This window comes from Phocoena phocoena, chromosome 15 (genome assembly GCF_963924675.1).
Source record: "Phocoena phocoena chromosome 15, mPhoPho1.1, whole genome shotgun sequence".
In the NCBI taxonomy this organism is placed as follows: domain Eukaryota; kingdom Metazoa; phylum Chordata; class Mammalia; order Artiodactyla; family Phocoenidae; genus Phocoena; species Phocoena phocoena.
Genome location: NC_089233.1, coordinates 47,910,881 through 47,938,376, shown reverse-complemented (window position 1 = coordinate 47,938,376; position 27,496 = coordinate 47,910,881). Strand labels below are relative to the sequence as shown.

General features: G+C 39.2%; 1 protein-coding gene across 2 annotated transcripts in view; it reads right to left on the bottom strand.

Moving 5' to 3' along the window:
- TASP1 (taspase 1) overlaps positions 1–27,496 on the bottom strand; it is a 239,160-nt gene that overhangs the window by 16,162 nt on the left and 195,502 nt on the right. For both annotated transcript variants that reach the window (XM_065892439.1, XM_065892440.1), the window contains one exon: positions 16,988–17,061. In XM_065892439.1, the coding sequence (XP_065748511.1) occupies positions 16,988–17,061 (74 nt within the window). The remainder of the gene's footprint in view (positions 1–16,987; positions 17,062–27,496) is intronic.

Here is a 27,496-nt window from a genome sequence, read left to right as displayed (position 1 = left end):
GGCCACAATTTCCCAGTCCCCTTTGCAGGTCCCGCCACCCTAAATGCATGGGAGTTACCTGGGACTCAGGCCCCTCTTCTCCCATCTGTGGTCACTCCTTGGTGATCTCATCCGGTCCTGTAGTTTTATAAAAAGCATCTATATGCAGAGACTCCCAAATAAACACCTCCAGCTTAGGCCTCTCTTGATAACTAAGTGGTTAGAAGCTTTGGTTCTGGAGTTCAGAATGTCTGGCTTGAATCTTGGCTCCACCTCTTGGTAGCTACGCCACCTTATATAAGGAACTTCATATCTCAGATATTTCTTTCTGAGGGGCTAATGGGAGCGGGAGGTGTGAAGCTAAGAGGAGGAGATCTAGTCGGGCTCTGCAGGCCCATGTGCAGCATGAAGGCCGGGGGTTTACCTTCGCTCCTGTAACGCTAAGCCCTGGGCTGCCATTTCCTTGGTAAAGACAACCCGGTGGGCCCTTCCTGGAGAACCTGGCGGGGAAGCCTCAGCATCCAGATTTGTACTGAGTGAAAACCCAAAATGTCAGTAACAGTCTTCTGGTTGGTAAGCTGCCAGATAACATGGATTTTACTATAGCTTGAAAAGAGCATCTTGTATTTGAAAAGAAATGAAAGGCTAATGTTGAAACTACCATAAAGAGTGAAACTACTATTTGTGTAATGGACTATTTCCTGAGAATTTCAGTTGATCTGTCAGTGAGGAATTTGGGAGGGGTAAAAATAAAAACCGCCAACAAACTCTTTGAAGAAAGTTCTCCTCGTCAAAACCATCTGCTTCCTGACTTCTTATTGATCTGACCCGTGTGACACCAAAGAACTATTAAGGTGTTGAGACGAGAGAGGGCAAGGCTTCCCAGGCTGGCTTCTGCTGGTCCTGGGAGAGGCTCTCTGAAAAAAAGGAGCCTGGTCAAATGTCAGCCCCAGCCCACTTTTCTCAGAGCCAGATAGGCACGTGAGCACGTGAAGTTCAGACACTCTTTAATAAAGGAACCCGCGGACTCTGTAAGCCAGCTCATCCCAAATGTCAACGGATGCTGTCCTTCAATTCCAGCTGCACCCAAACTCCTATAAAGAGTGTGACGAAACCTCCCTTCTCTTTTACTCTAATACTGAGACCTCAGTTCCTCACCTCCCCAAGCCACTAAATGTTGGGGTACCCCAAGACTCAACTTTACCTCAACTCCACTTTTCCTCAACTCATCTTGTAGAAAATTATCTGTGCAGTGTTCTGGACATAAAGTGAAGCATCTGGTTCCACTGGAGAAAGAGGAAAGAATAATAACTCTCCAGAACTACCTCCTCCTCCAGCTGCCACTTCATTTCTTTGCTTCCATTTACAGCCACATTCTTTAAAAGACTTGTCTATTCTTGTTTCCGCAGCTTCTTTCCTTCCATTCTCTCTAAACCCTCTCCACTCAGGTTTCTGCCTTGACCACTGCACTGAAACAGCTCTTACCAAGGTAAGCAATGACTTCCGAATGCTAAATCCAGTGGTCTGTCCTCAGACCTAACTTCATGGGCCCAGAGTACAGGATCTGATAAAGCTGGTCGCTCTCTTGGCCTTGAAATACTTTCTATCCTTGGTTTCTAAGGCCCCACCCTCCCCTAGTTCTCCACCAGCCTCTACGGCCGTTTCTCAATCTCCTTTGCTGAGTTCTTCACCTCTCTGACTTATCAACACAGCAATTCCTCAGAAATCTTTTCTCCTGGCTGTGGTCCCTCTCTTGGTGATCGCACCTAGCCTTGTAATTTTAAAAAAGCATTTATATGCTGAGATTCCCAAATATGCATCTTCAACTTAGTCCTCTCTCCTGACACATACATCCAACCACACGCTGACCATCTCCATTCAATGCTTAACAGGCATCTCCAAATGAACACATCCAGAACTGAGGTCTTTCTACTTCCCCTCAAGCCTGCTTCCTCCCTCCTCACCTTCTTCCCCCCACTGGTAAATGGCAACTCCATTCTCATTGCTGCCTTCTCTCTTTCCCCTGTGCCTCTGTCCAATCCATCGGCAGCTCCTGTCGGCTCTCTCTTAAAATGGACACAGAAGCCAACTGGCTCTCACCACCTGCCCAGCTAACGTTCTAGTCCAACTCATTATCGTCACTCACGGGTGGCAACGGCCGTCCACTCTGCCTCCCTTTCAGCAGCTGGAGTCGCCTCTTAAAATGTGAGCCAGACATTGTCACTCCTCTGCTCACTACCCTCCAGTGGCTTTGGAGGAGCCCAGATCCTGACGGTGACCGGTAAGAACCCACATGGTCTGGTCCCCCATGGCTTACTCTGTCCCGCTAAGACCAGCCTTCTCACTGTCCCTCCATCACACCCGGAACACTCAATCCTGATTGAAGGCCTCTGCTCTTGCTGTTCTCCATGCTGGGACGTTCTTGCCTTGCTCCCATAAATCTTCCAAGGCTTTACACAAACGTCACTTTCTTAGTGAGACCTGCCTAACATCGGAACCCTCGTACTTCCTAAAATCCTTGCCAGCTTCACGTTTCTTTTTAGCACTTAGCACAAACATACTATACGCCTTATTTATCTTGGTTATTATTTTCCCCACTAGTGTGTCAGGCCAGGAGTACAAAGGTTCTTAGCTTTTTTGTTCACTATTATGTTTCCAGGAAAGTACCTGAATATAATAGGCACTCAATAGCATTTGTTTAATAAATATTTCGTTTTAAAAAATGAGCCGCTATGTTTCATCAAAACTGTACTCCTAAGTAAACTGACTTTTTCTAATAGCCAAAATCTCAATGCCAAAGAATCAAGGCTTCCTTCCCAGTTAATCATTACTAATCTCTGTAATAAATCCCTGATTAGCTCTAATACTGATTAACTGAAGTTAAGGAGAAATGAATTTTTGTCATCTTTGATGGTGAAAAACTTACAGATTGTATTTATTTCTTTTTTGCCCCAAGTATGTCCTACTGAACAAAAACATAAATTGCGAGATTCAAGAACTTGTTATACCTAAGAGATTATCACCTTAAAGACCGGGTCCTTCCTGTCTGACCTGGCTTTGGAAATTTGTAGAAATTTGGGTTGGAAGCATGTTTTATTCAGGGGCTACTGGGGCTTATTACTAACTGCCTAGTAAGAGCTTGTTTTGCCAAGATCTTCCATTTTTAATGGGGCAGGTTCTAACTGTTAGCAGGTTCTAACTGTTCAAAATTTTACCATAATATCCACAAGACCTATCAATGGAAGAAATCGGGATTATTGGGGTTTTCATCTGTTACAGGAGGTACATTCAAAATACGATTAATTTTCTATTTCACGTGAAGAAAAAGCTGTTTCCAAGTACCCTGAGCATCTCCTAATAGCGAAGCATTAGCACAACCCTCATTCTAAATTAAGTTTCTTTTCATGCCTTCAACACTGCAGCAGACAGTGTAGTCCAAACATGTACAGTGCAGTGATGACAGCTCAAGAGCATAAAAGTAAATCGCCATACGTACCACTTATTGCATCCAGAAGTATTTGAAAAGAATGCAAATAGAGAGAGTAGCTCAACCGTATCCAAATGTCTCAATTAGTTATTACTAAAATGTTAAAGTTTCACCAATTTACAGCACTGCTTTACTTATAAGACATAAAAATCATACATAATAATCATCAGAGAAGAATTTTAATCCTTAGGATTAGACAGAATGGACGCTCCAAGATGAAGGCTTTAAAGAAGACAGAAACTATATTATTTGAATGAATGGTACTGGAATGAAAATGTATTCCAACAGATAGACTTTGCTTAGCGTTCAAAATCTACAACACGGGTCAGTCTCCGATGCCTGTTTAAGTGAAACAGGCCAGGTGTAGGACTGTCAGAATGGAATGTCCAGGCCCCACCAAACAGGGTGGCTACCACTTGGCTCCAACTAATCACGACCGTGTAGGAAGTGGGTCCCAGTGTGGCCAAATCTACTCTTATGAGAGAAAACAAGCCAGGAGGAAGAAAATTGTACCTTTACGTAAAACTTAAAACGTTTAAATCTTGTATAAAAATTTTATTCAAAATTTCTGTTTTATGTAAGTTCAAATTTTTTATGTAAACATTTTCAATTTTTTAAAACATGCTGATCTGCTGATGAATTCAGCTTTTGAGCTCAAATCTGCAGGTTACTGGGGAGGAGGGTGACTGGGATAAAATGTTGCATCCAAACAACCATCTGGACTCAAAGTTCTACCCTCAATCTCAACAGGGAGCCACTCACAGAAGGCGTTATCTATGGAATGAATGCCCATGTGTGTGGGGCCCTGCGGGGCCATCAGTACCTCCGTGTATACTGACTGCATACCTGTAGATTCAGTCCCCATCACTACTCACCTACTTAAGAAAATAATATAATAGAAGTTCTTACAACATAAAATCAATGGGTGATCCTGAATCTTTACAATCAAAGAAATCAATACCTTGTTTCAAGTTAGAAAGTTAACAAGAAACAAGAATGGCATGACCAAGATTATGGCCTTTTTTGTCTTAAGATTGAAAAAAAAAAACAAGAAAAGATTCCTTTCATCATTTGTCCACTGCTTTTCAACCAAGAGAAAGAAATGACCATCCTGTAACCATTACTTACTCATTGTGGGTAATAAGGCCAATCATTCTCATGAATGCTTGTCTCAGTCACGTCTCACACTTATGCGTTGTTCTGTGCGTAAAATGCAGGCACGTGTCTGCTTTGGGAAGGTACATATTTACCTAAAATGTTGGGTACTAGAAGGTAACAAGGTGACATTCTAATGTTAAGTTCACACCTGATGTGAACTATGTAAGCTGATGGCTATGTAAGTATATAGAGGTAGAGAAATTAATGTTTTCATTATTTTCTATGTTGCTATAACCAGAAAAAAAGGTTTATTCACTTCCTTCCAACTAACATGGAATGTCTACAAGTCCAAGCAATAGACATATTTATCTTTGCAGAGATCTAACCCTACACCATGATTAAAATGAGATTTATTTGGATAAATATGGTTAATACCTCTGGGAAGATTTATGCTCTTGCAAACATGGTGAATTCCCTCTTTGTGTTTATTCTATTTATTGCTTTGGAGCTATGTCAAATGAATCATTTGGAAGAAACTGATGGCATAAGACTAATTAGGCAAAAATAAAATTACCAACTACTCTTAGAACTAAACTTGAGGCTGAGGAAACTTGTGTCTTAAAGTTTGTTTTTCACATACTCAGCCTTCTACAATCTTCTCCTGTTTGTCTAAAGAACTTTCTAAATAAACCCAATGGGATCCTCCTGGAAGTCCTAAGAGCATGGAAAAGAAATGCAATTTTCTATATTTGAAATTCTGGGCAAGCTTAAAAGGTACAAGTAAAATCACTGATTAGCCACTTTTCCTTCTGTTCCATAAAGCACAGTTGCCAAATTTAGCTGTCTGGGATGTTTTCCTAGTACATAGCTTGTTGGCGGCACCTAACACCATCTCAGGGCAGTTGGCTTCCTGCCAGGGATCAGTTGTTGAGTAACATGGGGACTAGATTATCAGAAGCAGTTAAAATTTGGCTTAGACAAAGGCCAACTTTTGTCTAAGTGGTTCTTCATAAATCTAAAATAAGATCCAATATATCCACCCAGTGACTGTCACTGGCCACTATCGTGGAACTAAAGTCCCTTTTAAGGAACTCATGGTCAACACACCCAAAGGTGTTCCACTGTCTAGAGCTCAGAGGAATCTGAGAAGGCTGCCTGCGTTCACACAAGAGATACTCAACAGTAGCTAGTAAACAATATTCTTCCCTCTTACTTTTAAAGGGAAAATTATTCAGTTAGGTGAGCTTATCAGGAATGCTGCAGGCAACTTAGGTTTCATTTAAAAGCCTAAGTTTGTGATGCTGTCAAGTTGGTAGACATCTAGTCAGAAAGCTTTTGAAAGGGCTCCGTTACTACCATATTGGCCTGAATTGCAGGGTTGTATGTGTGTGTGTCTATTCCTGCAGCTTCAAACAATTTTTTTTCCTCTTCTGGGATCTCTGAATTCACTTGTCAGTTGGTTTATATTTACAAGCTAGAGTTACGTTTTGTCAAAATGTAATAACCCCTACCATCTCCACCAGGAAAGCAGGGTGAAAATCCAGGAGGTGTCACTCCTGTGGTAGGCAATGGACATGGCACGTTTGGGAACATGGTTACAGTGTAAATGAGGCTGCGGAGCTGCAAGGTGACAGCCCTGAGAGACTCTCTACCACTTCTACCACCACCGCCACCACCATGACCCATCACAATGTATGTAGCTCTATTATATGCACTTTGGTTTTATTATTCAATTAATATTCAGAATGCTCGGAAAGCTTCGGTAATATTCCCACTTTAAAATAAGGAAACCAAGGGTCAGATAGGCAACCTGCCCCAGGTTACAAAGCAGGGGCTTCAGGATGGAAATCCAAGTCTGGCTAACTCCAAAGCCCATTCTCTTATTATATCACACTGCCTCTTTATAGATGGTCTTGCTGACACCTTTAAAAAACCCTCCTCCTGCTGCTTTGCCAGGAAAGAAGCAGTCAGAGCTTTTTTCTCTCCTAGGAAAGGCTTGTCTCTTTCTGGAATTTAGTTCATTTAAGTTTTTCTACCATATTCTGCTTTTGGGATAATTTTTTAAATCTATGACTTTATAGTTTATCCAGCTCATTCTCATTACTGGGAGTAGAGGCAACAGTCTCTTGTGACTTTCTTCATCCTAATTGGAAGTCTTTTTCTCACTTCTTTTGGTAACTCCCTCTTGTGGACCTCATTTTTTTAAAATTAATTTATTTGGTTGCACCGGGTCTTAGTTGCGGCAGGCAGGCAGGCTCCTTAGTTGCGGCTCGTGGGCTTCTTAGCTGTGGCATGTGAACTCTTAGCTGCGGCATGCATGTGGGATCTAGTTCCCTGACCAGGAATTGAACCCGGGCCCCTGAATTGGGAGCTCAGAGTCTTAGCTGCTGTGCCACCAGGGAAGTCCCATGTACCTCATGTTTTATATTTAAGTCATCCTCCCATGGCTTTCCTTGATACACAAGTTAAGCCTATCAAAAAGCTCTCAGAAATCTCATCCGTGCTGTCCCTTGTACACAGACATTTACTGAGATTTTTTAAAAGCCCCAGAAACTATCTTCAAAAAACCAAAGCATGGGGCTTCCCTGGTGGCGCAGTGGTTGAGAGTCCGCCTGCTGATGCAGGGGACACGGGTTCGTGCCCCAGTCCGGGAAGGTCCCACATGCCACGGAGTGGCTGGGCCCGTGAGCCATGGCTGAGCCTGTGCGTCCGGAGCCTGTGCTCCACAACGGGAGAGGCCACAACAGTGAGAGGCCCGCGTACCGAAAAAAAACAAACAAACAAAAAAACACAAAGCATGGTAGATACTACATTTGGGGTTACAAAAATCCTACCAAAAACTGAACAGCAACATATATGCTTATTAATCTGCAATGTAGAATTTAGAATTTTGCAGATGGCAAGCAAGTATCTAGGGAGGAAGGGCCACATATATACAATACCCATAATATATAAAGGACTTAACCAGGGTCCATTCATCTGTATTCAGACACGTAAGACTTTGTTTCCTTGCTCCTATCAAGCCTGATCCCAGGAAGGACTTAAGGCAGAGTCAGGTTTTCTTACTCTCATCTTACACATGAGGCCTCTGAGATCAGAAAGGCACAACGACCACACTGAGTCACATAGTCTGCAAGGAGTGAAGGGGGAACCTAGGCTCCAGCTGTCTGGCACTGCACCCATTCCAATACTTGTTCATTTCAATTGCAAGAACTGATCAAATGTGTCATAATATAAAAGGGTGACGTTTTTAAAAACTTTTTATTTGAAAATAATTTCAAAATTACAGAACAGTTCAAGGGACACCCATACATCCTTTACCCAGGTTCACCCATTGCTAACATTTTGTTCCGTTTGCTTTGTAATCTGCTATCTATCTATCCATCTATCCACCCATCCATCCACATAATATTATTTTCTGAACCACTGAGAAGATATTGTTGAATTATGGCCCTTTACCTCCAAACACTTCAGTTTGTACTAAAGGTAAGAATATTTCCCTGCATACCACAGTATAGTTATAACAAGCACATTTTAAAATGATACAACATTTTCTACTATCCATATCCCATTTTGTAAATTGACCTAAAAATACATTTTTGGCATTTTTCCCCTCCCATATAGGATCCAGCCTAGGATCAGTTATTGCATATACTAGTTGTCACGACTCTTTAACATTGTTTAATCTGGAACATTTCCTCAGCCTTTGTCTTTTATGACACTGACATTTTTTTTTTTTTTTTTTTTTTTTGCGGTATGCAGGCCTCTCACTGTTGTGGCCTCTCCCGTTGCGGAGCACAGCCTCCGGACACACAGGCTCAGCGGCCATGGCTCACGGGCACAGCCGCTCCGCGGCATGTGGGATCCTCCCAGACCGGGGCACGAACCCGTGTCCCCTGCCTCGGCAGGCGGACACTCAACCACTGCGCCACCAGGGAAGCCCAACACTGACATTTTTGAAGAATATAGTCCCCTTTTTCTTTCTTCCTAGAATGTTCTTCATTTTCAATTTGTCTGATGTTTCCTTGTGGTTAGATTCAGTCTGTGCACTTCCAGATGGGATACTGCAAAAGTGATGTTGTGTCTTTCTCAGGTTCTCACATCCAGAGGCACATGATATGTCCATTTGCCCCTCACTCATGACATTAGTTTTGATCACATGGTCAAGTTATTGCCTGGTTTCTCCATTATATACTTATTATTTTCCCCCGTAACTAATAAGAATCTATGAGGAAACACCTTACGACCATAAAATAGCCTGCTCCTCCTCAAGGATTAATTTTTATAACAGTATTTTCACTGTGTTATAAAAAATGACCTCTACATAGGAAAAGAAACCTAGGTTTCACTTATTATACCTGAGTAAGTTCCATGCCAATGTTAACATCTGTTTTTACTATAGTAGTCCATACACACTGGGTGTTTATTAAAAACCATTCATTAACTGTCTGCTATCTTGCGTAGGACACAGGCAATCTGATTTTTAAATCCAACTGGTATCAATGCCCTAATTTTGGTTCAATAAAAAGAAATCTCTTTAACTCATGCTACAGAAGGGGTTTAGAAATTAAATTAAGGGATACAACCACAAGAGCATTGTATTAAAAAAAAAAAAGAAAGAAATTTATAAATGAACCTACCTCTATTTATTCAAATTAGATATGGATTCTGGTTATAATGATATTAGTTATTATCCAGCCTTTTTGAAGCAGTACAATTTTGAGGTGAACTTTAATTCAAGGTATTAACCTGGATTAAACATAGTTAGCTTATATAAAATGTTCAAATGGCCAGGTGGCTTTAGTTTCTGAGTTTGGTAACAAGCAGAAAGAAGGCAATTTTTGGAAAGCAGGGCAAATTAAAAATAAAAAAAAAACTTCTCAGAAGTAGTTTTTAAATTTAAAAGAATGTTGTTGTTTCAATTTTTGAAGATGTCTTCTGGGACTTCCCTGGCAGTCCAGTGGTTAAGACTCCGTGTTTCCACTGCAGGGGGCATGGGTTCGATCCCTGGTCAGGGAACTAGCATCTTGCATGCCACATGGTACGGCCAAAAATAAAATAAAGTAAAATAAAATAAAGATGCCTTCTTTCTCATTTTGCTACTGTGGTTTGCAATATCATATGAGAGCATGTTTCACAAACCCATCATCATACTTGAATGGGTATGCCACTAATTCAATAATTCTTTCACAGAAATCAGGAAACCAGGGGGTAGGCCAAAGGCTTACTCTCTTAAAAAGAATATAAACTTTGCTATAGCCCCTCTTTCCTCTTTTGAGCTCAGCTTGTCATCTATAACTTTGTCATACTTGCAATACAATAAAATTCCAGGCTTTATGACAGAAGAGATGTTTGTTTGTTTTTTATCAATACAATTCAGCAACCAAAGCTTTAGTGTTTGGGTTTTTTTTTATTTGGTTGGTTTTTTGGGGGAAAGCATTTGTTGCCACAGGCTCAAAGGAGGAAGAAAGGGAAAGGGATGAACTCTCTGCAAGGAAGGTCAAACACATAATTTACAAGTGAGGCAAGAGGAGCAGCTGTATCTGTTGGCCCATCAATACCAACAGCTGGAGAATTTACCAGCAATATGAAAACCACGTCCACCAGATGTCAAGCGATGCAACTGGAAGCCAAATATCTTTGGGCTTAAGGCAGGACTCTCCACTCTCTTTCCTCCCATATTTCATGTTAAATAGCAAGGTGTCTTCCACAGGCCACCAGCAGGGATAACAGGAACATTTCTGCAAACGGGACTTAATAACTTGACCGCTCCCACCAGACAGGTTTCAGACCAGCTCCACTACTGAAGTCTACCTCTTCCACGTTTTTTTGTTAAAAAGCAATTTTAGCTCAGATTCAACATGTCAAGGGTGAGAGAAACTTAACTGGCTGCAAGTTATTCTTGGGCAAGGGTTCTTATGGCTTATCAGGCTTATTTTATATTTTGGAACCGTTTTGCAATTGGGAAAAAAAGAATGTTTTGAAAATATTTATTTAGAGAGCCACTTTTCCACTCTTTCTTTAAATCGGTGCTGTTCAGTATGGTAGCCAATAGCCACATGTGGCTATTCACATTTAAGCAAAATTTTAACTTCTGTTTCTCGGGCATACTCGCCACATTTCCAGTGCTCATTGCCACATGTGTCTAGTGGCTATCATATAGGAGGACACAATATAAATATAAATATAAATTATTTCCATCAACACAGAAAATTCTTTTAGATAATGTTGCTCTAAACCCATAAATCACTTTTATTTTATTTTTTTATACAGCAGGTTCTTATTGGTCATCAGTTTTACACACATCAGGGTATACATGTCAATCCCAATCTCCCAATTCATCACACCACCACCCTCAACCCCCATCGCTTTCCCCACACGGTGTCCATACGTTTGTTCTCTACTTCAGTGTCTCAATTTCTGCCCTGCAAACCGGTTCATCTGTATCATTTTCTAGGTTCCACATATATGCATTAACATACGATATTTGTCTTTCTCTTTATGACTTACTTCACTCTGTATGACAATCTATAGATGCATCCACATCTCTACAAATGACCCAATTTAATTCCTTTTTATGGCGGAGTAATAGTCCATGGTATATATGTACCACATCTTTATCCATTCGTCTGTCGATGGGCCTTTGGATTGCTTCCATGACCTGGCTACTATAAATAGTGCTGCAGTGAACACTGGGGTGCATGTGTCTTTTTGAATTATGGTTTTCTCTGGGTATATGCCCAGTAGTGGGATTGCTGGGCATATGGTAATTCTATTTTTAGTTCTTTAAGGAACCTCCATACTGTTCTCCATAGTAGCTGTATCAATTTACATTCCCACCAACAGTGCAAGAGGGGTCCCTTTTCTCCACACCCTCTCCAGCATTTCTTGTTTGTAGATTTTCTGATGATGCCCATTTTAACTGGTGTGAGGTGACACCTCATTGCAGTTTTGACTTGCATTTCTCTAATAATTAGTGATGTTGAGCAACTTTTCATGTGCTTCTTGGCCATCTGGATGTCTTCTTTGGAAAAATGTCTATTTAGGTCTTCTGCCCATTTTTGGATTGGGTTGTTTGTTTTTTTAATATTGAGCTGCATGAGCTGTTTATATATCTTGGATATTAATCCTTTGTCCATTGATTCGTTTGCAAATATCTTCTCCCATTCTAAGGGTTGTCTTTTCATCTTGTTTATGATTTCCTCTGCTGTGCAAAAGCTTTTAAGTTTCAATAGGTCTCATTTGTTTATTTTTGGTTTTATTTCCATTACTCTACGAGGTAGATTAAAAAATATCTTGCTGTGGTTTATGTCAAAGAGTATTCTTCCTATGTTTTCCTCTAAGAGTTTTATAGTGTCTGGTCTCACAGTTAGGTCTCTAAGCCATTTTCACTTTATTTTTGTGTATGGTGTTAGGGAGTACTCTAATTTCATTCTTTTACATGTAGCTTTTCCAGTATTCCCAGCACCACTTATTGAAGAGACTGTCTTTTCTCCATTGTATACCCTTGCCTCCTTTTTCATAGATTAGTTGACCATAGGTGCAAGGGTTTGTTTCTGGGCTTTCTATCCTGTTCCATTGATCTATATTTCTCTTTTAGTGCCAGTACCATATCGTCTTGATTACTGTAGCTTTGCGGTATACTCTGAAGTCAGGGAGTCTAATTCCTCAAGCTCCGTTTTTTTCCCTCAAGACTCCTGTGGCTATTTGGGGTCTTTTGTGTCTCCATACAAATTTTAAGATTTTTTGTCCTAGTTCTGTAAAAACTGCAGTTGCTAATTTGATAGGGATTGCACTGAATCTGAACATGGCTTCGGGTAGTATAGTCATTTTCACAATATTGATTCTTCCTATCCAAGAACATGGTATAGCTCTCCATCTGTTTATTTCACTCTTAATTTCTTTCATCAGTGTCTTACAGTTTTCTGCATACAGGTCTTTTGTCTCCTTAGGTAGGTTTATTCCTAGGTATTTTATTCTTTTTGTTGCAGTAGTAAATGGGAGTGTTTCCTTAAATTCCCTTTCAGATTTTTCATCATTAGTGTATAGGAATGAAAGAGATTTCTGTGCATTAATTTTGTATCCTGCAACTTTACTAAATTCATTGATTAGCTCTAGTAGTTTTCTGGTGGAATCTTTAGGATTCTCTATGTATAGTATCATGTCATCTGCAAACAGTGACAGTTTTACTTCTTCTTTTCCAATTTGTATTCCTTTATTTCTTTTTCTTCTCTGATTGCCGTGGCTAGGACTTCCAAAATTATGTTGAATAACAGTGGTGAGGGTGGACATCCTCGTCTTGTTCCTGATCTTAGAGGAAATAGTTTCAGTATTTCACCATTGAGAATGATGTTTGCTGTGGGTTTGTTGTATATGGCCTTTGTTATGTTGAGGTAGGTTCCCTCTATGCCCAATTTCTGGAGAGCTTTTATCATAAATGGCTGTTGAATTTTGTCAAAAGCTTTTTCTGCATCTCCTGAGATGATCATATGATTTTTGTTCTTCAGTTTGTCAATATGGTGTATCACATTGATTGATTTACATATATTGAAGAATCCTTGCATCCCTGGGGTAAATCCCACTTGATCATGGTGTATGATCCTTTTAATGTGTTGTTAGATTCTGTTTGCTAGTATTTTGTTGAGGATTTTTCCACCTATATTCATCAGTGATATTAGTCTGTACTTTTCCTTTTTTGTAGTATCGTTGTCTGGTTTTGGTATCAGGGTGATGGTGGCCTCATAGAATGAGTCTGGGAGTGTTCCTTCCTCTGCAGTTTTCTGGAAGAGTTTGAGAAGGATGGGTGTTAGCTCTTCTCTAACTGTTTGATAGAATTCACCTGTGAAGCCATCTGGTCCTGGACTTTTGTTTGTTGGAAGATTTTTAATCACAGTTTCAATTTTATTACTTGTGATTGGTCTGTTCATGTTTTCTATTTCTTCCTGGTTCAGTCTTGGAAGGTTATACTTTTCTAAGAATTTGTCTATTTCTTCCAGTTTGTCCATTTTATTGGTATAGAGGTGCTTGTAGTAGTCTCTTAGGATGCTTTGTATTTCTGCAGTTCTGTTGTAACTTCTCCTTCTTCATTTCTAATTTTATTGATTTGAGTCCTCTCTTGCTTTTTCTTGATGAGTCTGGCTAATGGTTTATCAATTTTGTGTATCTTCTCAAAGAACCAGCTTTTAGTTTTATGGATCTTTGCTATTGTTTTCTTTATTTCATTTATTTCTGCTCTGATCATTATGATTTCTTTCCTTCTGCTTACTTTGGGTTTTGTTTGTTCTTCTTTGTCCAGTTCCTTTAGGTGTAAGGTTAGACTGTTTGGGATTTTTCTTGCTTCTTGAGGTAGGCTTGTATTGCTATAAACTTCCCTCTTAGAACTGCTTTTGCTGCACCCCATAGGCTTTGCATCGTCGTGTTTTCATTGTCATTTGTCTCTAGGTATTTTCTGATTTCCTCTTTGATTTCTTCAGTGATCTCTTGGTTATTTAATAACGTATTGTTTAGCCTCCATGTGTTTGTGTTTTTTACATTTTCTTCCCTGTAATAGATTTCCAATCTCATAGAGTTGTGGTCAGAAAAGATGCTTGATATGATTTCTATTTTCTTAAATTTACTGAGGCTTGATTTGTGACCCAAAATGTGATCTATCCTGGAGAATGTTCCATGCGCACTTGAGAAGAAAGTTCAATCTGCTGTTTTTGGATGGAATGTCCTATAAATATCAATTAAATCTATCTGGTCTATTGTGTCATTTAAAGCTTGTGTTTCCTTATTAATTTTCTGTTTGGATGATGTGTCCATTGGTGTAAGTGAGGTGTTAAAGTCCCCCACTATTCTTGTGTTACTGTCAATTTCTTCTTTTCTATCTGTTAGCAGTTGCCTTATGTATTGATGTGCTATGTTGGGTGCATATATATTTATAGTTGTTACATCTTCTTCTTGGATTGATCCCTTGATCATTATGTAGTGTGCTTCCTTGTCTCTTGTACCATTCTTTATTTTAAAGTCTATTTTACCTGATATGAATACTGCCACGCCAGCTTTCTTTTGATTTCCATTTGCATGGAATATCTTTTTCCATCCCCTCACTTTCAGTCTGTATGTGTCCCTAGGTCTGAAGTGGGTCTCTTGTAGACAGCATATATATGGGTCTTGTTTTTGTATCCATTCTGCGAGCCTGTGTCTTTTGGTTGGAGCATTTAATCCATTCACGTTTAAGGTAATTATCGATATGTATGTTCCTATTACCATTTTCTTAATTGTTTTCACTTTGTTTTTGCAGGTCCTTTTCTTCTCTTGTGTTTCCCACTTAGAGAAGTTCCTTTAGCATTTGTTGTACAGCTGGTTTGGTGGTGCTGAATTCTCTTAGCTTTGGCTTGTCTGTAAAGCTTTTGATTTCTCCATCAAATCTGAATGAGATGCTTGCCGGGTAGAGTAATCTTGGTTGTAGGTTCTTCCCTTTCATCACTTTAAATATGTCATGCCACTCCCTTCTGGCTTGTAGAGTTTCTGCTGAGAAATCAGCTGTTAACCTTATGGGAGTTCCCTTGTAGGTTATTTGTCATTTTTCCCTTGCTGCTTTCAATAATTTTTCTTTGTCTTTAATTTTTGTCAATTTGATTACTATGTGTCTTGGTGTGTTTCCTCTTGGGTGTATCCTGCATGGGACTCTCTGCGCTTCCTGGACTTGGGTGGCTATTTCCTTTCCCATGTTAGGGAAATTTTCGACTATAATCTCTTCAAATATTTTCTCGGTTCCTGTCTCTCTCTCCTCTCCTTCTGGAACCCCTATAATGAGAATGCTGTTGCGTTTAATGTTGTCCCAGAGGTGTCTTAGGCTGTCTTCATTTCTTTTCACTCTTTTTTCTTTATTCTGTTCTGCAGCAGTGAATTCCAGCATTCTGTCTTCCAGGTCACTTATCCGTTCTTCTGCCTCAGTTATTCTGATATTGATTCCTTCTAGTGTAGTTTTCATTTCAGTGATTGTACTGTTCATCTCTGTTTGTTTGTTCTTTAATTCTTCTAGATCTTTGTTAAATATTTCTTGCATCTTCTCGATCTTTGCCTCCCTTGTTTTTCCGAGGTCCTGGATCATCTTCAGTATCATTATTCTGCATTCTTTTTCTGGAAGGTTGCCTAGCTCCACTTCATTTAGTTTTTTTTCTGGGGTTTTACCTTGTTCCTTCATCTGGTACATAGCCCTCTGCCTTTTCATCTTGTCTATCTTTCTGTGAATGTGGTTTTTGTTCCACAGGCTGAAGGACTGTAGTTCTTCTTGCTTCTGCTGTCTGCCCTCTGGTGGATGAGGCTATCTAAGGGGATTGTGGAAGTTTACTGATGGGAGGGACTGGTGGTGGGTAGAGCTGGCTGTTGCTCTAAATCACCTTTTTTAAATGAGCCATTATAATTCTCTTCTCTATGTACTATGGAACAAAGCTCTCGTACGCTGTCCTCACAAAGCCCTGTGATGCTACTACCTTGCTGGGTAATATTCAGAGGTCAGCATGGATGGGTGTTATATGACCAATAAGCAAGAAGTTACCCTTTCTTACTTGTAGCCTCAATTTGTTAAGATCCCATCTCTATCAGACAGTGTACATCAGAAGTTTCCTTACTTGCATTTCCAAATGTGTAAAATAAATCATGTCCTTTGAAAGAGAGGCTTTACAGCTTTGTAATTGAGGTACTTTAATGCCAAGTAAACATCATATGCCACAGCTGTTCCTAAAAATTTTATGAACAAGAAGAACATGAGGCCAGTATAAAATGAATCCACAAATTATGTTTCTGACTCCCAGGCTCACCCCTCTTGAGTGCAGGGAAGCCCAGCGACTCAAGGGGCGCTGCGTGGACATTCTCTGTGAATGTTGCGACTCACTGGGGGATGAGGGCCTGGGATGCGTGGCACACGGGGCACAGACCTTTGACTCTGCCATGAGGATGCTGTGTCAGACCACACCAGAGCACGAGCCAGGTAGTCCCTGCAAGGACGCTGGGCATCTCTGCCCTCACACACGCAGGGTGTGGTCCAATTGCTCAGCTAACTTTGCCTCGTTCCCCTTTAGCTATTCCCATCCTCCTTGCAAAATCACCCAGCCCTGCCAGCCATGAGCGGCACACCCATTTTCTCTTCCGAATCCCCAGTTTCTTCTTTTCCAATTATTCACAGTGGATGAAGAAGAACAAGATTATAAAAAAAAATGAAAGGTTTGTCCTAATCTCCCCTGCTCCATCATCAAAAGCAAGAAAGATCTGCTAGTTTTCTTTGGGACCGTTAACTGTTCTTTATCAGATTCTCATAAAGATCACAGAGCTACCGCCCAGAGAGGCTGAAAAAATTCCATTGTGTCCACTTGGCCGGTTAGAGGTTCACACGGTGGCTGCAAGGTTTTCCAATTATGCACCCGTTTTCCCACTTACCTTGGCCTTCCCATCCTGGGCTGACATATATCCAACACACATGCTCTCCGTCGTGTGGCTCCACAGAAATTCCACTGCCATGGAAGAGAACACAAATAGGCACATTCAGATCACAGATAGAAAATAAATCTCTGCTTTTTAATACAACAGTTAAAGATAGCTTTATATTTAACACACTCGGGCTCCCTAGTTTCCATTCGCTCCTTCATAAATGTCAGGATGATTTAGTACTCAGAACTGTGTAATACCGTTTACTGTGAAATGAAAAATGTATTTCTTACTTGTCAAAACTTATGAGTATTACATGTAAAATAAATGCTCTTCTGTTTGAAATTTGTAACATTAAACAACACACATGCATGCACACACACTCATACATACAGTACACAATGATTTAGTAAATATAATATCCTATAACGTAGTTTCCTTTAAAACACACACACACAGACACACACACACACACAAAGCCCAGGGTCTAGGTTTTCAAATACCAGTCTCCATGAAAAGGAACCAGGATTCCTTGGAGAAATGTTGATTCCAAGGCTGGGGCACAGAAAATATTAAATGAATCTGGAACATCTTTTTATGCCAGAAAATAAGGAAGTGCTCAAAGAATGAGGAGGACTTATCAAAAGGACCCAGGGTCAGCCTGCAGGAACTCACACTGACCACATCTGAGTCAATCTAAGTATCAAAATAAATAATAACAGTAACGAATTACCACCACTGAACAAAATTAAAACCAACGAGCCCATACTAATGCAAACACATAAAGGAATAAATAAAATGGGGGAGAAGAGAAAGCAATTCCTTGTAGCAGAATGCCAACTAATAAATACAGAAGAAATAACAGAGTTAGAAAGCCATCACACTTCCTAAAACTAGGAGAATCTGAAGAGGAACAGGCTATTTACATAATCTCAGTGTGATCTCTCCACAAAATTCTTATGAAGTATAAAGGGGCAAAGTATAAGTTCACTGTGGAGAAACCCATGGACTCCACTTTAATCCAATGATGGAAGCCAACATCACCAATTAAGGGACAAATCAACACAATGTGCCTCCTGAGACTCACTGCCACTTCTGTGGTGTTCTTGCCAAAAATGCAGAACCAGAATTGCAAGAGGAAACACCACACAAATCTGATATAGGAACACTACTAAATATCTGGCTTGAACTCTTCAAAAAATATCAAAGTCAAAAAAGACAAAGAAAGTTGAGAAACTGTTCCCATTTAAAGGCATCCCAGGGACTTCCCTGGCAGTCCAGTGGTTTCACTGCCAAGGGCCTGGGTTCAATCCCTGGTCAGTGAACTAAGACCCCACAAGCTGTGTGGTGTGGCCAAAAAAATAAAGAAAGAAGACAAAGACAACATGACAACTAAAGGCAATGTGTCCTCCTGGGATGGAGCCTGGACGGGGACAGGGGGTGCTTGAAGGGACACAACTAATGGAGTTTGAAAATGGACTATGGATTAGGTAACAGTGTGGCATCAATATTAAATTCTGTGATTTTGACAACTACACTGTGATTATTTAGAAGAACCACCTTGTTCTTAAGAAATAAGCACTGAAGTATTAGGAGTAAAGACACCGGATCTCTCCACCTTGCTCTCAAGTCATTCAGAAAAAAAATGTACATGTTTAAGTGTGTGTGTGTGTGTGTGTGGGTGTAAAGGGAAGAGGGAAGGAAGGAGGAAGTGGAGATGGAAAAACAAATGGAGGAAATGAAAATGAGTGAATCTGGGTTAAGAAATCACAGGTGTCCCTTGTACTGTTCTCGAAACTTCTCTGTAAGTTTGAAATTATATCTAAATTAAAAGTTACAGAAAGAAAAATACTGAGATATACACAAAGCTTTGTCACCTTCAAGTACTTACTTTCAAAATTCTAAGTTTTTTTAAAGGCATTTTTAAAGTTTTGATGCACTTCACAAAAATTTCAAAAGTCCCCAATAATAAAACTGCCTTGCTCAACACCAACCCTCTGGGTCCCGGGCCATCCATCTGTTTACATCTCCAAGCTAATTAAGCCTGAAGACAAGTGTGTGAGTCGAGACACAACTGTGGCTCAGCTAGACTCTGGTCCTAGACTCTGAAGGCTTTGCCAGACACATGGGGAAGAAAGAAGCAGAAGGGGCGACACTGAGTTCCTCAGAGTGGCTCATTCCCTCATCATTAATTAATTCTCAAACCTGCCAACCTGCTCCACAGACGCTCCGCTGATGAGTGCAGGAAAACAGCGTCACGCAATGAAGCAAGTTCTCTTTGCCAGATGTTTTTTCTTCCTAACACATCTGCTTTGAACTTCAAAAACCTTGAAGTCCAGAGCAAGGTCTGGGATATTCTGAATTGCCTAATAAAGCAAAGGCACTCAAGCCTTACTGAATTTCTCGAGTAGTGACAATGCTGTTGTAATTAAATACAAAGTTCAGGCATTTCTAACATTGTGATCTCTCCTTATTCCCCAAGTATTAAGGTGGTAACTGCTCATGAATTAGCCAAGAAAAATACACAGAAATATATAGTCAATCTAATCATGAAAGGGAAGGATAAAAACACTGCACATTATTTTTTAAGACACAATTTTGACAATTTCAAACTGCATTAGTCTCTCTAAAAATAGAGCCTGCTTTAAGGAAATGTAACACGTGAAAAATTTAGACTTACAAAACAGGATAAACTGGGTGTGCTGATTGACCACATTAAATATTTTTTTATTGAAATGTTTTCAATAAAGTTTCTAGATACAGAATTTAGGAGTTCTTAAAGAAAGTAACTCAATGTCTAGAAATTCAGTCTTCATTCACTCTTTTTACAAACAAACAAAGGAGGTGCATTGTACTGATGCATTAATTCTTTTTGAATTTTTGAATTTTATTTTTTTTTATACAGCAGGTTCTTATTAGTTATCCATTTTATACATATTAGTGTATACATGTCAATCCTAATCTCCCAATTCATCACACCACCACCACCACCCCGGCCACTTTCCCCCCTTAGTGTCCATATGTTTGTTCTCTACATGTGTCTCTATTTCTGCCCTGCAAACCAGTTCATCTGTACCATTTTTCTAGGTTCCACATACATGCATTAATATACGATATTTGTTTTTCTCTTTCTGACTTACATCACTCTGTACGACAGTCTCTAGATCCATCCACTTCTCTACAAATGACCCAATTTCGTTCCTTTTTATGGCTGAGTAATATTCCACTGTATATATGCACCACATCTTCTTTATCCATTCTACTATCGATGGGCATTTAGATTGCTTCCATGACCTGGCCATTGTAAATAGAACTGAAATGAACATTGGGGTGCATGTGTCTTTTTTGAACTATGGTTTTCTCTGGGTATATGCCCAGTAGTGGGATTTCTGGGTCATATGGTAATTCTATTTTTAGTTTTTTAAGGAACCTCCATACTGTTCTCCATAGTGGCTGTATCAATTTACATTCCCACCAACAGGGCAAGAGGGTTCCGTTTTCTCCACACCCTCTCCACCATTTATTGTTTGTAGATTTTCTGATGATGCCCATTCTAACTGGTGTGAAGTGATACCTTATTGTAGTTTTGATTTGCATTTATCTAATAATTAGTGATGTTGAGCAGCTTTTCATGTGTATTTTTAATACCAACAATTCAAATCAGTCACTCATTCAGGCTCAGACTTCAGAAACTCAGCAGGATTTTCTAAAATTTAAATTATAAAATGCTTTTGAAAAGAAATCTTATTTTATTTCTTTTAGTGTATGTCAACTCAATAATTTAATAAATTATTAATGAATAATTTATCAAATTATTTCTTGGTGGAGGACTTCAGGGAGGCAGGAGAGGAACTAACATTGAGAATCTATCGTCCGCCAGGCACTGCCTTTCCTAGTGGACCTCGGCAAAGCCTAGATGGGGAACCTGGGGCTCAGAGAAGGGAGGTAACATGGCTGAGGCCATCTGAGCAAGTGCAGAACCTAGGACTCAGACTGGACTTCTAGATTCTAAAACCTGTGATTCTCCATTGCTTTCTCACTCTGAAATCTACTCAGCTTGAAAAGGATTTAGAATCATACAGCATCGAACACAAACAGAACTCTTAAATATCTCTTAAAGTAAGCTTTTAAAACTAAAACAAGATAATACATTTGACTAAATTAAAAATGTTTACAGTATTACCTTTTGCCATACGGGAAAAAAGTCAAGAGATGAGTGACAAGCTGGGGGAAATATTTGCAATTCATATTACAGAAAAAGGACTAATTTTCTTAGTATATAAAGATCTGCTACAAATCAATAACGAAAAAACAAATATCCAAAGAGAAAGCAAAAGGATATGAACAAAATGGAATATGAATCACTCTAAAATGTGAAAATATGTTCTACATTTCTCCTACTAAAAGAAATGAAAATTAAAACTACAAGAGATTCAACGTTCAGGTTATCAGACACCAAAAGGTCAAAAGAGCATTATGTTACCTGGGGGTAGAGGAAGGAGCACTCTCATATAATAACGGTGTGAGTATGACCATATGGAAATACATTCTTATAATTTGCAGTAGTTATGCTCCATAAATTCACCATAAACACTGAATTAGCAAATACTGAGCCACCGCTCCCAAGGGAAATACAGGGTTAGTTTCCTGCAAGCCTCTGGTCACAGCATTTTCAATCGATAAGTAAACTTATTTTATGTGTGTTTCTGATTAAAGACATCTTATTTAATATATGTTTTCATAACTAATTTTATGCAGTATTTCTTTATAATAATACACTAGCCAAGAAGAGCTTAACATTTTCCTGACCCTGGATGACCTGCCCATGAATTTCTTTGGCTTTCAGCCTTACAATAATGCTGTCCCTCATGCTCTTTTTATCAGTTGTCATCTCATGAATCTGTAAGTTTTGCTACTTTTCCAGCTCAAATTTTTCCCCACTCTGTCCATGCCCACAAATGCCTTGGGAAAGTGCCTGGGAGTATTGATCTTTAAATTACTAGTAAATTTCAGAAAGTAAGAAAATTCACAAATATGAGTCTCAAATAATGAGGATAGGCTCTTTTTCTCAAAATGACATACCCTTTGACCTAGCAATTCTACTTTTAGGTATTTAGTCTACAGATATGCCTTTACATGTACAAAATAACATCTTTACACAGAGATTCACTGAAGTAGTTCTAATTAGGAAGAAACTGGAAATAGCATGGTTGCCTTTTGGTGGGAGCATATATGAAGAACAATGGTACCCTATACAATGGAATACTATTCAAGTAGTTAAGAACAAAGAGAAAGTTCTACATGGATGATATGCAACCATCCACACTAAGTGTTTATTCAAACTTTTTGCCATGAACCACAGTAAAACCAAAACAAAACAAAAAAAGCCCCACACACTGTCACTTAGTACATGGGTTCTTTATATTCTATGCACTACAATTAAAAGGTTCTGCTCGTGACTCACTAAATTAGACCTCATTAATGTGACATGCTACAGTTGGAAAAAACACTAATCTGCAAAATATATAGTTTATCTAAAAGAAAAGTAAAGGTGGAGAAAGACATATAAAGATGGTGCTGCCATTTTTGTGAAAGAAAATAAAAGGGCACCATGGATGACAATGCTTGTAAATACATGAGATGTCTCTGGAAAAAAATCTTGGGAAGCAGCAACAGCAGTTATCGCTAGAGAGGGAACTTGTGATTAATGAAGTTGAGACGGGGGCAACCTACTTTTCACCATACATCCCTTCTGAAACTTTTGAATTTTGCCCTGTTTTCAATTATGTCCTATTTTTTAAAAAATACACCTAGGAATCTCAATTACCTTGTTAATCTAATTTATCTATGAAGAATTAATTTCTTCCCTGTTTAGATTATGACATTCTGAAATACAGTGAAATTTGACGTAATGACATGTTACCATATATTTTTAATTGCCCTTCAGGAGAATGCTTTATTATGATGTGAAACTGATTGGATGCTTTCAAATTGTTTCATGTCTTGTGACTACCCAAAACATGAACAAATCTTATGAAGCGGCATGAATAAACCCCTACTTAAATTTATACTGGCCACATATATATAGAACAAAACCTGCTATGTTCAAAGAGCAATCAAAACAAACAAAACAAAGCAAATACTTATTTCCATTTGAAATAAAAAATGCCGAAACCATCATAAGTTTTTAAAAATGAGAAAACATTTATTTGTCTCAAGGGTAAAGCTTCTGTCACAAAGATCTTTCAAAATTGTTTAATTAAGCCAATTTATAATTAAAACCTAGTCAAGAGTAGTACGAAGTTTGCTCAAATACAATTACATAGAAGAAAAACTAAAATGTTAAACCCTACTCAGTACAAAAGTAGCATTTCTCACCATCAGTGATATCTAGAAGTCTATAATTTATTTCTTAATTTTAAATCTAAAATTGTCTCCTACACTAAAAAATTGAATTTTATGGAACAATATTTTAAAAATGATTCTAATAATAATACAAACAAACTGGGCAGATGCTATATCATAGTACCAGAATTTTTCCTTGTGTTATTATTACATGTAGGGGACCATGAACTCAAGCAACATGCAGGGTTTGTGAGTGGCCTGGAGTGGCACGTCTGAGCCTGTGAATGTGCTGTCTGAAATAGTGTTTGGTGTGGTCAAGCACAAGCTGATTTCCATTTAGAGAAGCCCTGGCCTCTTGGTAATGATCACGCTCCTTTGGTAGTGGCTGGTGACTGTTTACACCTCAACTACTGATTTGAAAAAGGCTTTTGTTTTTTAGAAAGCCAAAGCCCAGGGATGGTGAGGCTACTGGAAATGTCCAGATCATGAAAAGACCTCCGTCAGAAAACATTAAGAACACCTAAAGCTATGGGTTTAACATATGAAAGATGGACACAGGGATCTGGCAGGATTCTTCTCCACCAACTGTCCCAACACACAAGCACGATGTGAAAAACCGTCAACACTACTGATCCTGTTCCAGTGCCAGAGAATAGATTAGGTGTGGATGTGCTGTACGTGTGTTCCTCAAGAATGGCAAGTTAATGGCCTTATAGGGACAGTTGGAATGGATTTGTACATAATCTTAGAGGCCAGCCTGTCTGGAAAGTTGTATTTAATGCTTTGGAACAAATGAATTCACCTAGGGGTATAATGTCCGAGAGCAGCCCCACTTCAGTCTAGGGTCCCCCCACTGCCTGAGACATTTTGAGTCACATGTCATCCTGTTTAAATTAAGTCAAACAAAATTTCCTTACCAGAGTTGCAAAGCAAGCTTTTTCTATTCAAACATTCTCTTTTTTTGACCAGAGAGAAGCCCTCAGCCACCATTTAAAAAAAAAAGAAAGAAAAAAAAAAGTTGTTCTCCAATTGTTGTTAACAACCCCCAGCTGCACTGGCTCCCACACCCATTTCAAACCTCTCTGCCTGGCTTCATATCCCAGACTTTCTTGCAAGGAAAACAAAACTCTAAAATCAGAACCGTCTTGGGCTGGGCAGTTGCCAAGTCAGCTGCCACTCCTTAGCCCTAGGTCAAATGGCTTACCCTAGGACATTTTGCATAGTGTTTAAGTTACTCCTTATTAAATAAAGATAAATTCATTTTTAAAATGGGAAGGAAGAGGAACTGTAAATAGAACAATTTCTTCTTGTCTCTGCAGATTTCCCCCAGGGTGGTGAGGTTCTTTATAACCCAGTAGGGGGTTCATTCAAGGATGCTTTATTGTCCTGACATGGAATCCTTAAGATTCATATAATGCATGTCCCATTATGGCCATGAAGTAGCTTTGAGTTGGCTTGCTGCCCTGAAAAACTTTCACCACTGAACTGTCTGGGGAGCTATGGGGATGGAGTTCTAAAGAACTCCACTTACGCTAAGCCAAGAAAATAATTATTCCCTCTTTCCAAGGCTCACTCCATTTGTTCAAGACTAAAGAAAGATGCTGACTGAAAAAGGAAGAGAGGGATGTGGGTCAAAGAGTAAAACAAGCCCCAAAGGACATTTCAATTCTCTTCCTATTTTATCATTTTATTGTATTAGAAACTGATGAAATAAGTGGCCAATGGCTGGGACTCGGAAGTTCTCTGCTGAAGACAAAAGCATTCAGTGAAACAAGTTACATTGAAACATGATTTCATTCATTCAACAAATATTTTTTTAGGATTTGTTTCATACTAAGGTGATCTACATTACATTTTGAGCAGATGAAAACTGACTATAAAATTTGTCAAAATGTTTTTCTGAGAGTTTTAGGAGAACCAAAGTAATAAGAATTACATAATCACTAGAATTCTGTTCATAAATCTTTGTATTCTTTATTTCAGATGGAAAGCTTTATGGCCAAAAAACCCCCAAAAGACACTATATGGTTAGATCATAGCTAGAAGTATACTTCTCATGATGGAGAAAAAAATTACAGATGAAAATCTATTTCCAATCTTCTTAAAGTGTATTAGTAATATTTAACAGAAGAAAAGTTCTGTTATAAAGCAAACAAAGCAAATGATAGCTTTTTGTAATCAACATCTTTGTATTTTAAAAATGAAAACCAGTTCTGAAAAATATAAATCTCAGAGCATTACCTCAACAGGTTAATGTAACTCAGTTGTTGAAAAGTTTAAATATCATGTCTGCCTTATTCACTTTACATCTAAGAATGTTACTTAATTCGCTTCTTTCCATCTGATCCTTAAATAAGAACCAAAATGCCAGCCTATCTCTTAAGACTATAGTGAAGATGTAACAGTCCCAAAGCATTGCTGAGGAGCTAAAGAAATAAGCTTCCAACCATGACACTGGACCCTCTAACAGAACAAAGCTTTAGTTATATTTTTAAGACAAGGTATTAACATCAATAACCAACCGTAAGTACCTCTTTTCCCACTACCAGTCTAATAACTAATTTGCCTTCTCTTTGAGGGTTATTTTTATGATCGTGTAAGCCCAGCAGAATGCCTAGTCATAAGTACTCGTGGTGGCACGTGCCATGAAATGGAAATAAGGGATATTGCTGGGCCCCGAGAACGAAGCTCCTTTGAAGTACATGTGTTTATATGTGCTCACCAAAATTTTAATGCCAGTAAAATCAAAAGGCGGTTTGGAATTTTAACTTACAGTAAAATGACCTTTTATCTTTTTAATGTTCCAGGAAGCATCAATTCAATCTAACAATTTTTATTTTTAAATCATGGCAAGTTTTCGTAACAGTGACAAGAAGAATACTGGATAAAGAACTTTGCCTGATCTGAAAAGAAGGGAGGAAAATGCCACATTTCAGTTCTCATTGGTAACTGAAGAACAGTTGATTTGATCGAGCTAAGTCTAAAATGATAAAGGGACTCATTTCCTTTCAGGTAATCATGTTAAGAAACTGCAAACATTCTCACAGAAGAAATCACCTGCTACAACATTTACATAAAGTTCAGACAGGCCCACATGGGGGCTTCAGAGATATGGGTAATGGGCAATTTCTTAAGCTGGGTGGCAGGTCCACAGGTGTTCGTTTCACTATTATCCTCTATAACTTACACATTTATTACATTCTTTTTTTTTTTTTTTTTTTTTTTTTTGCGGTACGCGGGCCTCTCACTGTTGTGGCCTCTCCCGCTGTGGAGCACAGGCTCCGGACGCGCAGGCTCAGCGGCCGTGGCTCATGGGCCCAGCCGCTCCGCAGCATGTGGGATCTTCCCGGACCGGGGCACGAACCTGTGTCCCCTGCATCGGCAGGCGGACTCTCAACCGCTGCGCCACCAGGGAAGCCCTATTACATTCTTTTAAAAATACATGAAACATTTCACAATAAAGATGAAAACCCAGGGATAAAAAGGAGTAGCTGGACAGTAGAAACAATATCATGTACAAAACTTAATTATCAGTACCATGAACATATTTCTGGGCAGCAAAGAACCTGAAGTTACTCCCTGAGTGAGGTGAGGGTGACTTCATGGGAAAGTAACAATTATTACGTGTGCTCATCAGATGACCAAGCTTGAGCTGAACTGTGGGCCTTCAATCTATTTAGCAAGAAGGCCTGCAACACAGACAGGCTTGGCGCAAAAGGCCGCTGGCCGAACATACAGCGTCTTCACCCTTACTAGCCCCTATGCCTCCTATCTTGAATTGCTTAAGATTTTCATTAAATATATGGAGTCTATTTAGCATTGATCCTCATACTCACTGCTTCCTATTAACCACTCTAAGGTAGGAACCTCTGAACTTTACAGGGTCTGTCAGGCTTCCCATCAGCACAGTGAGGGCAGGCTACAGGGGAAAAAATGCACCCATATAGTGAGATTGGTTGTTCATGCCATATATTTGCATATATTCTAATTACTTGTATTGACTCATAAGCTTAAAATGGAAAAGAATTAAGTTTTTCCACTGGAAGGCTTGATATGCCTTTGTTTACACAATTATTAACCATACTATATACAGCAGCCTCAATAAAGCACTTCTGTAGAGGCCTGGAAAACATGTAATTGTACTTTAGCAGGTAAAAATATATTGCTTTCTTTCTC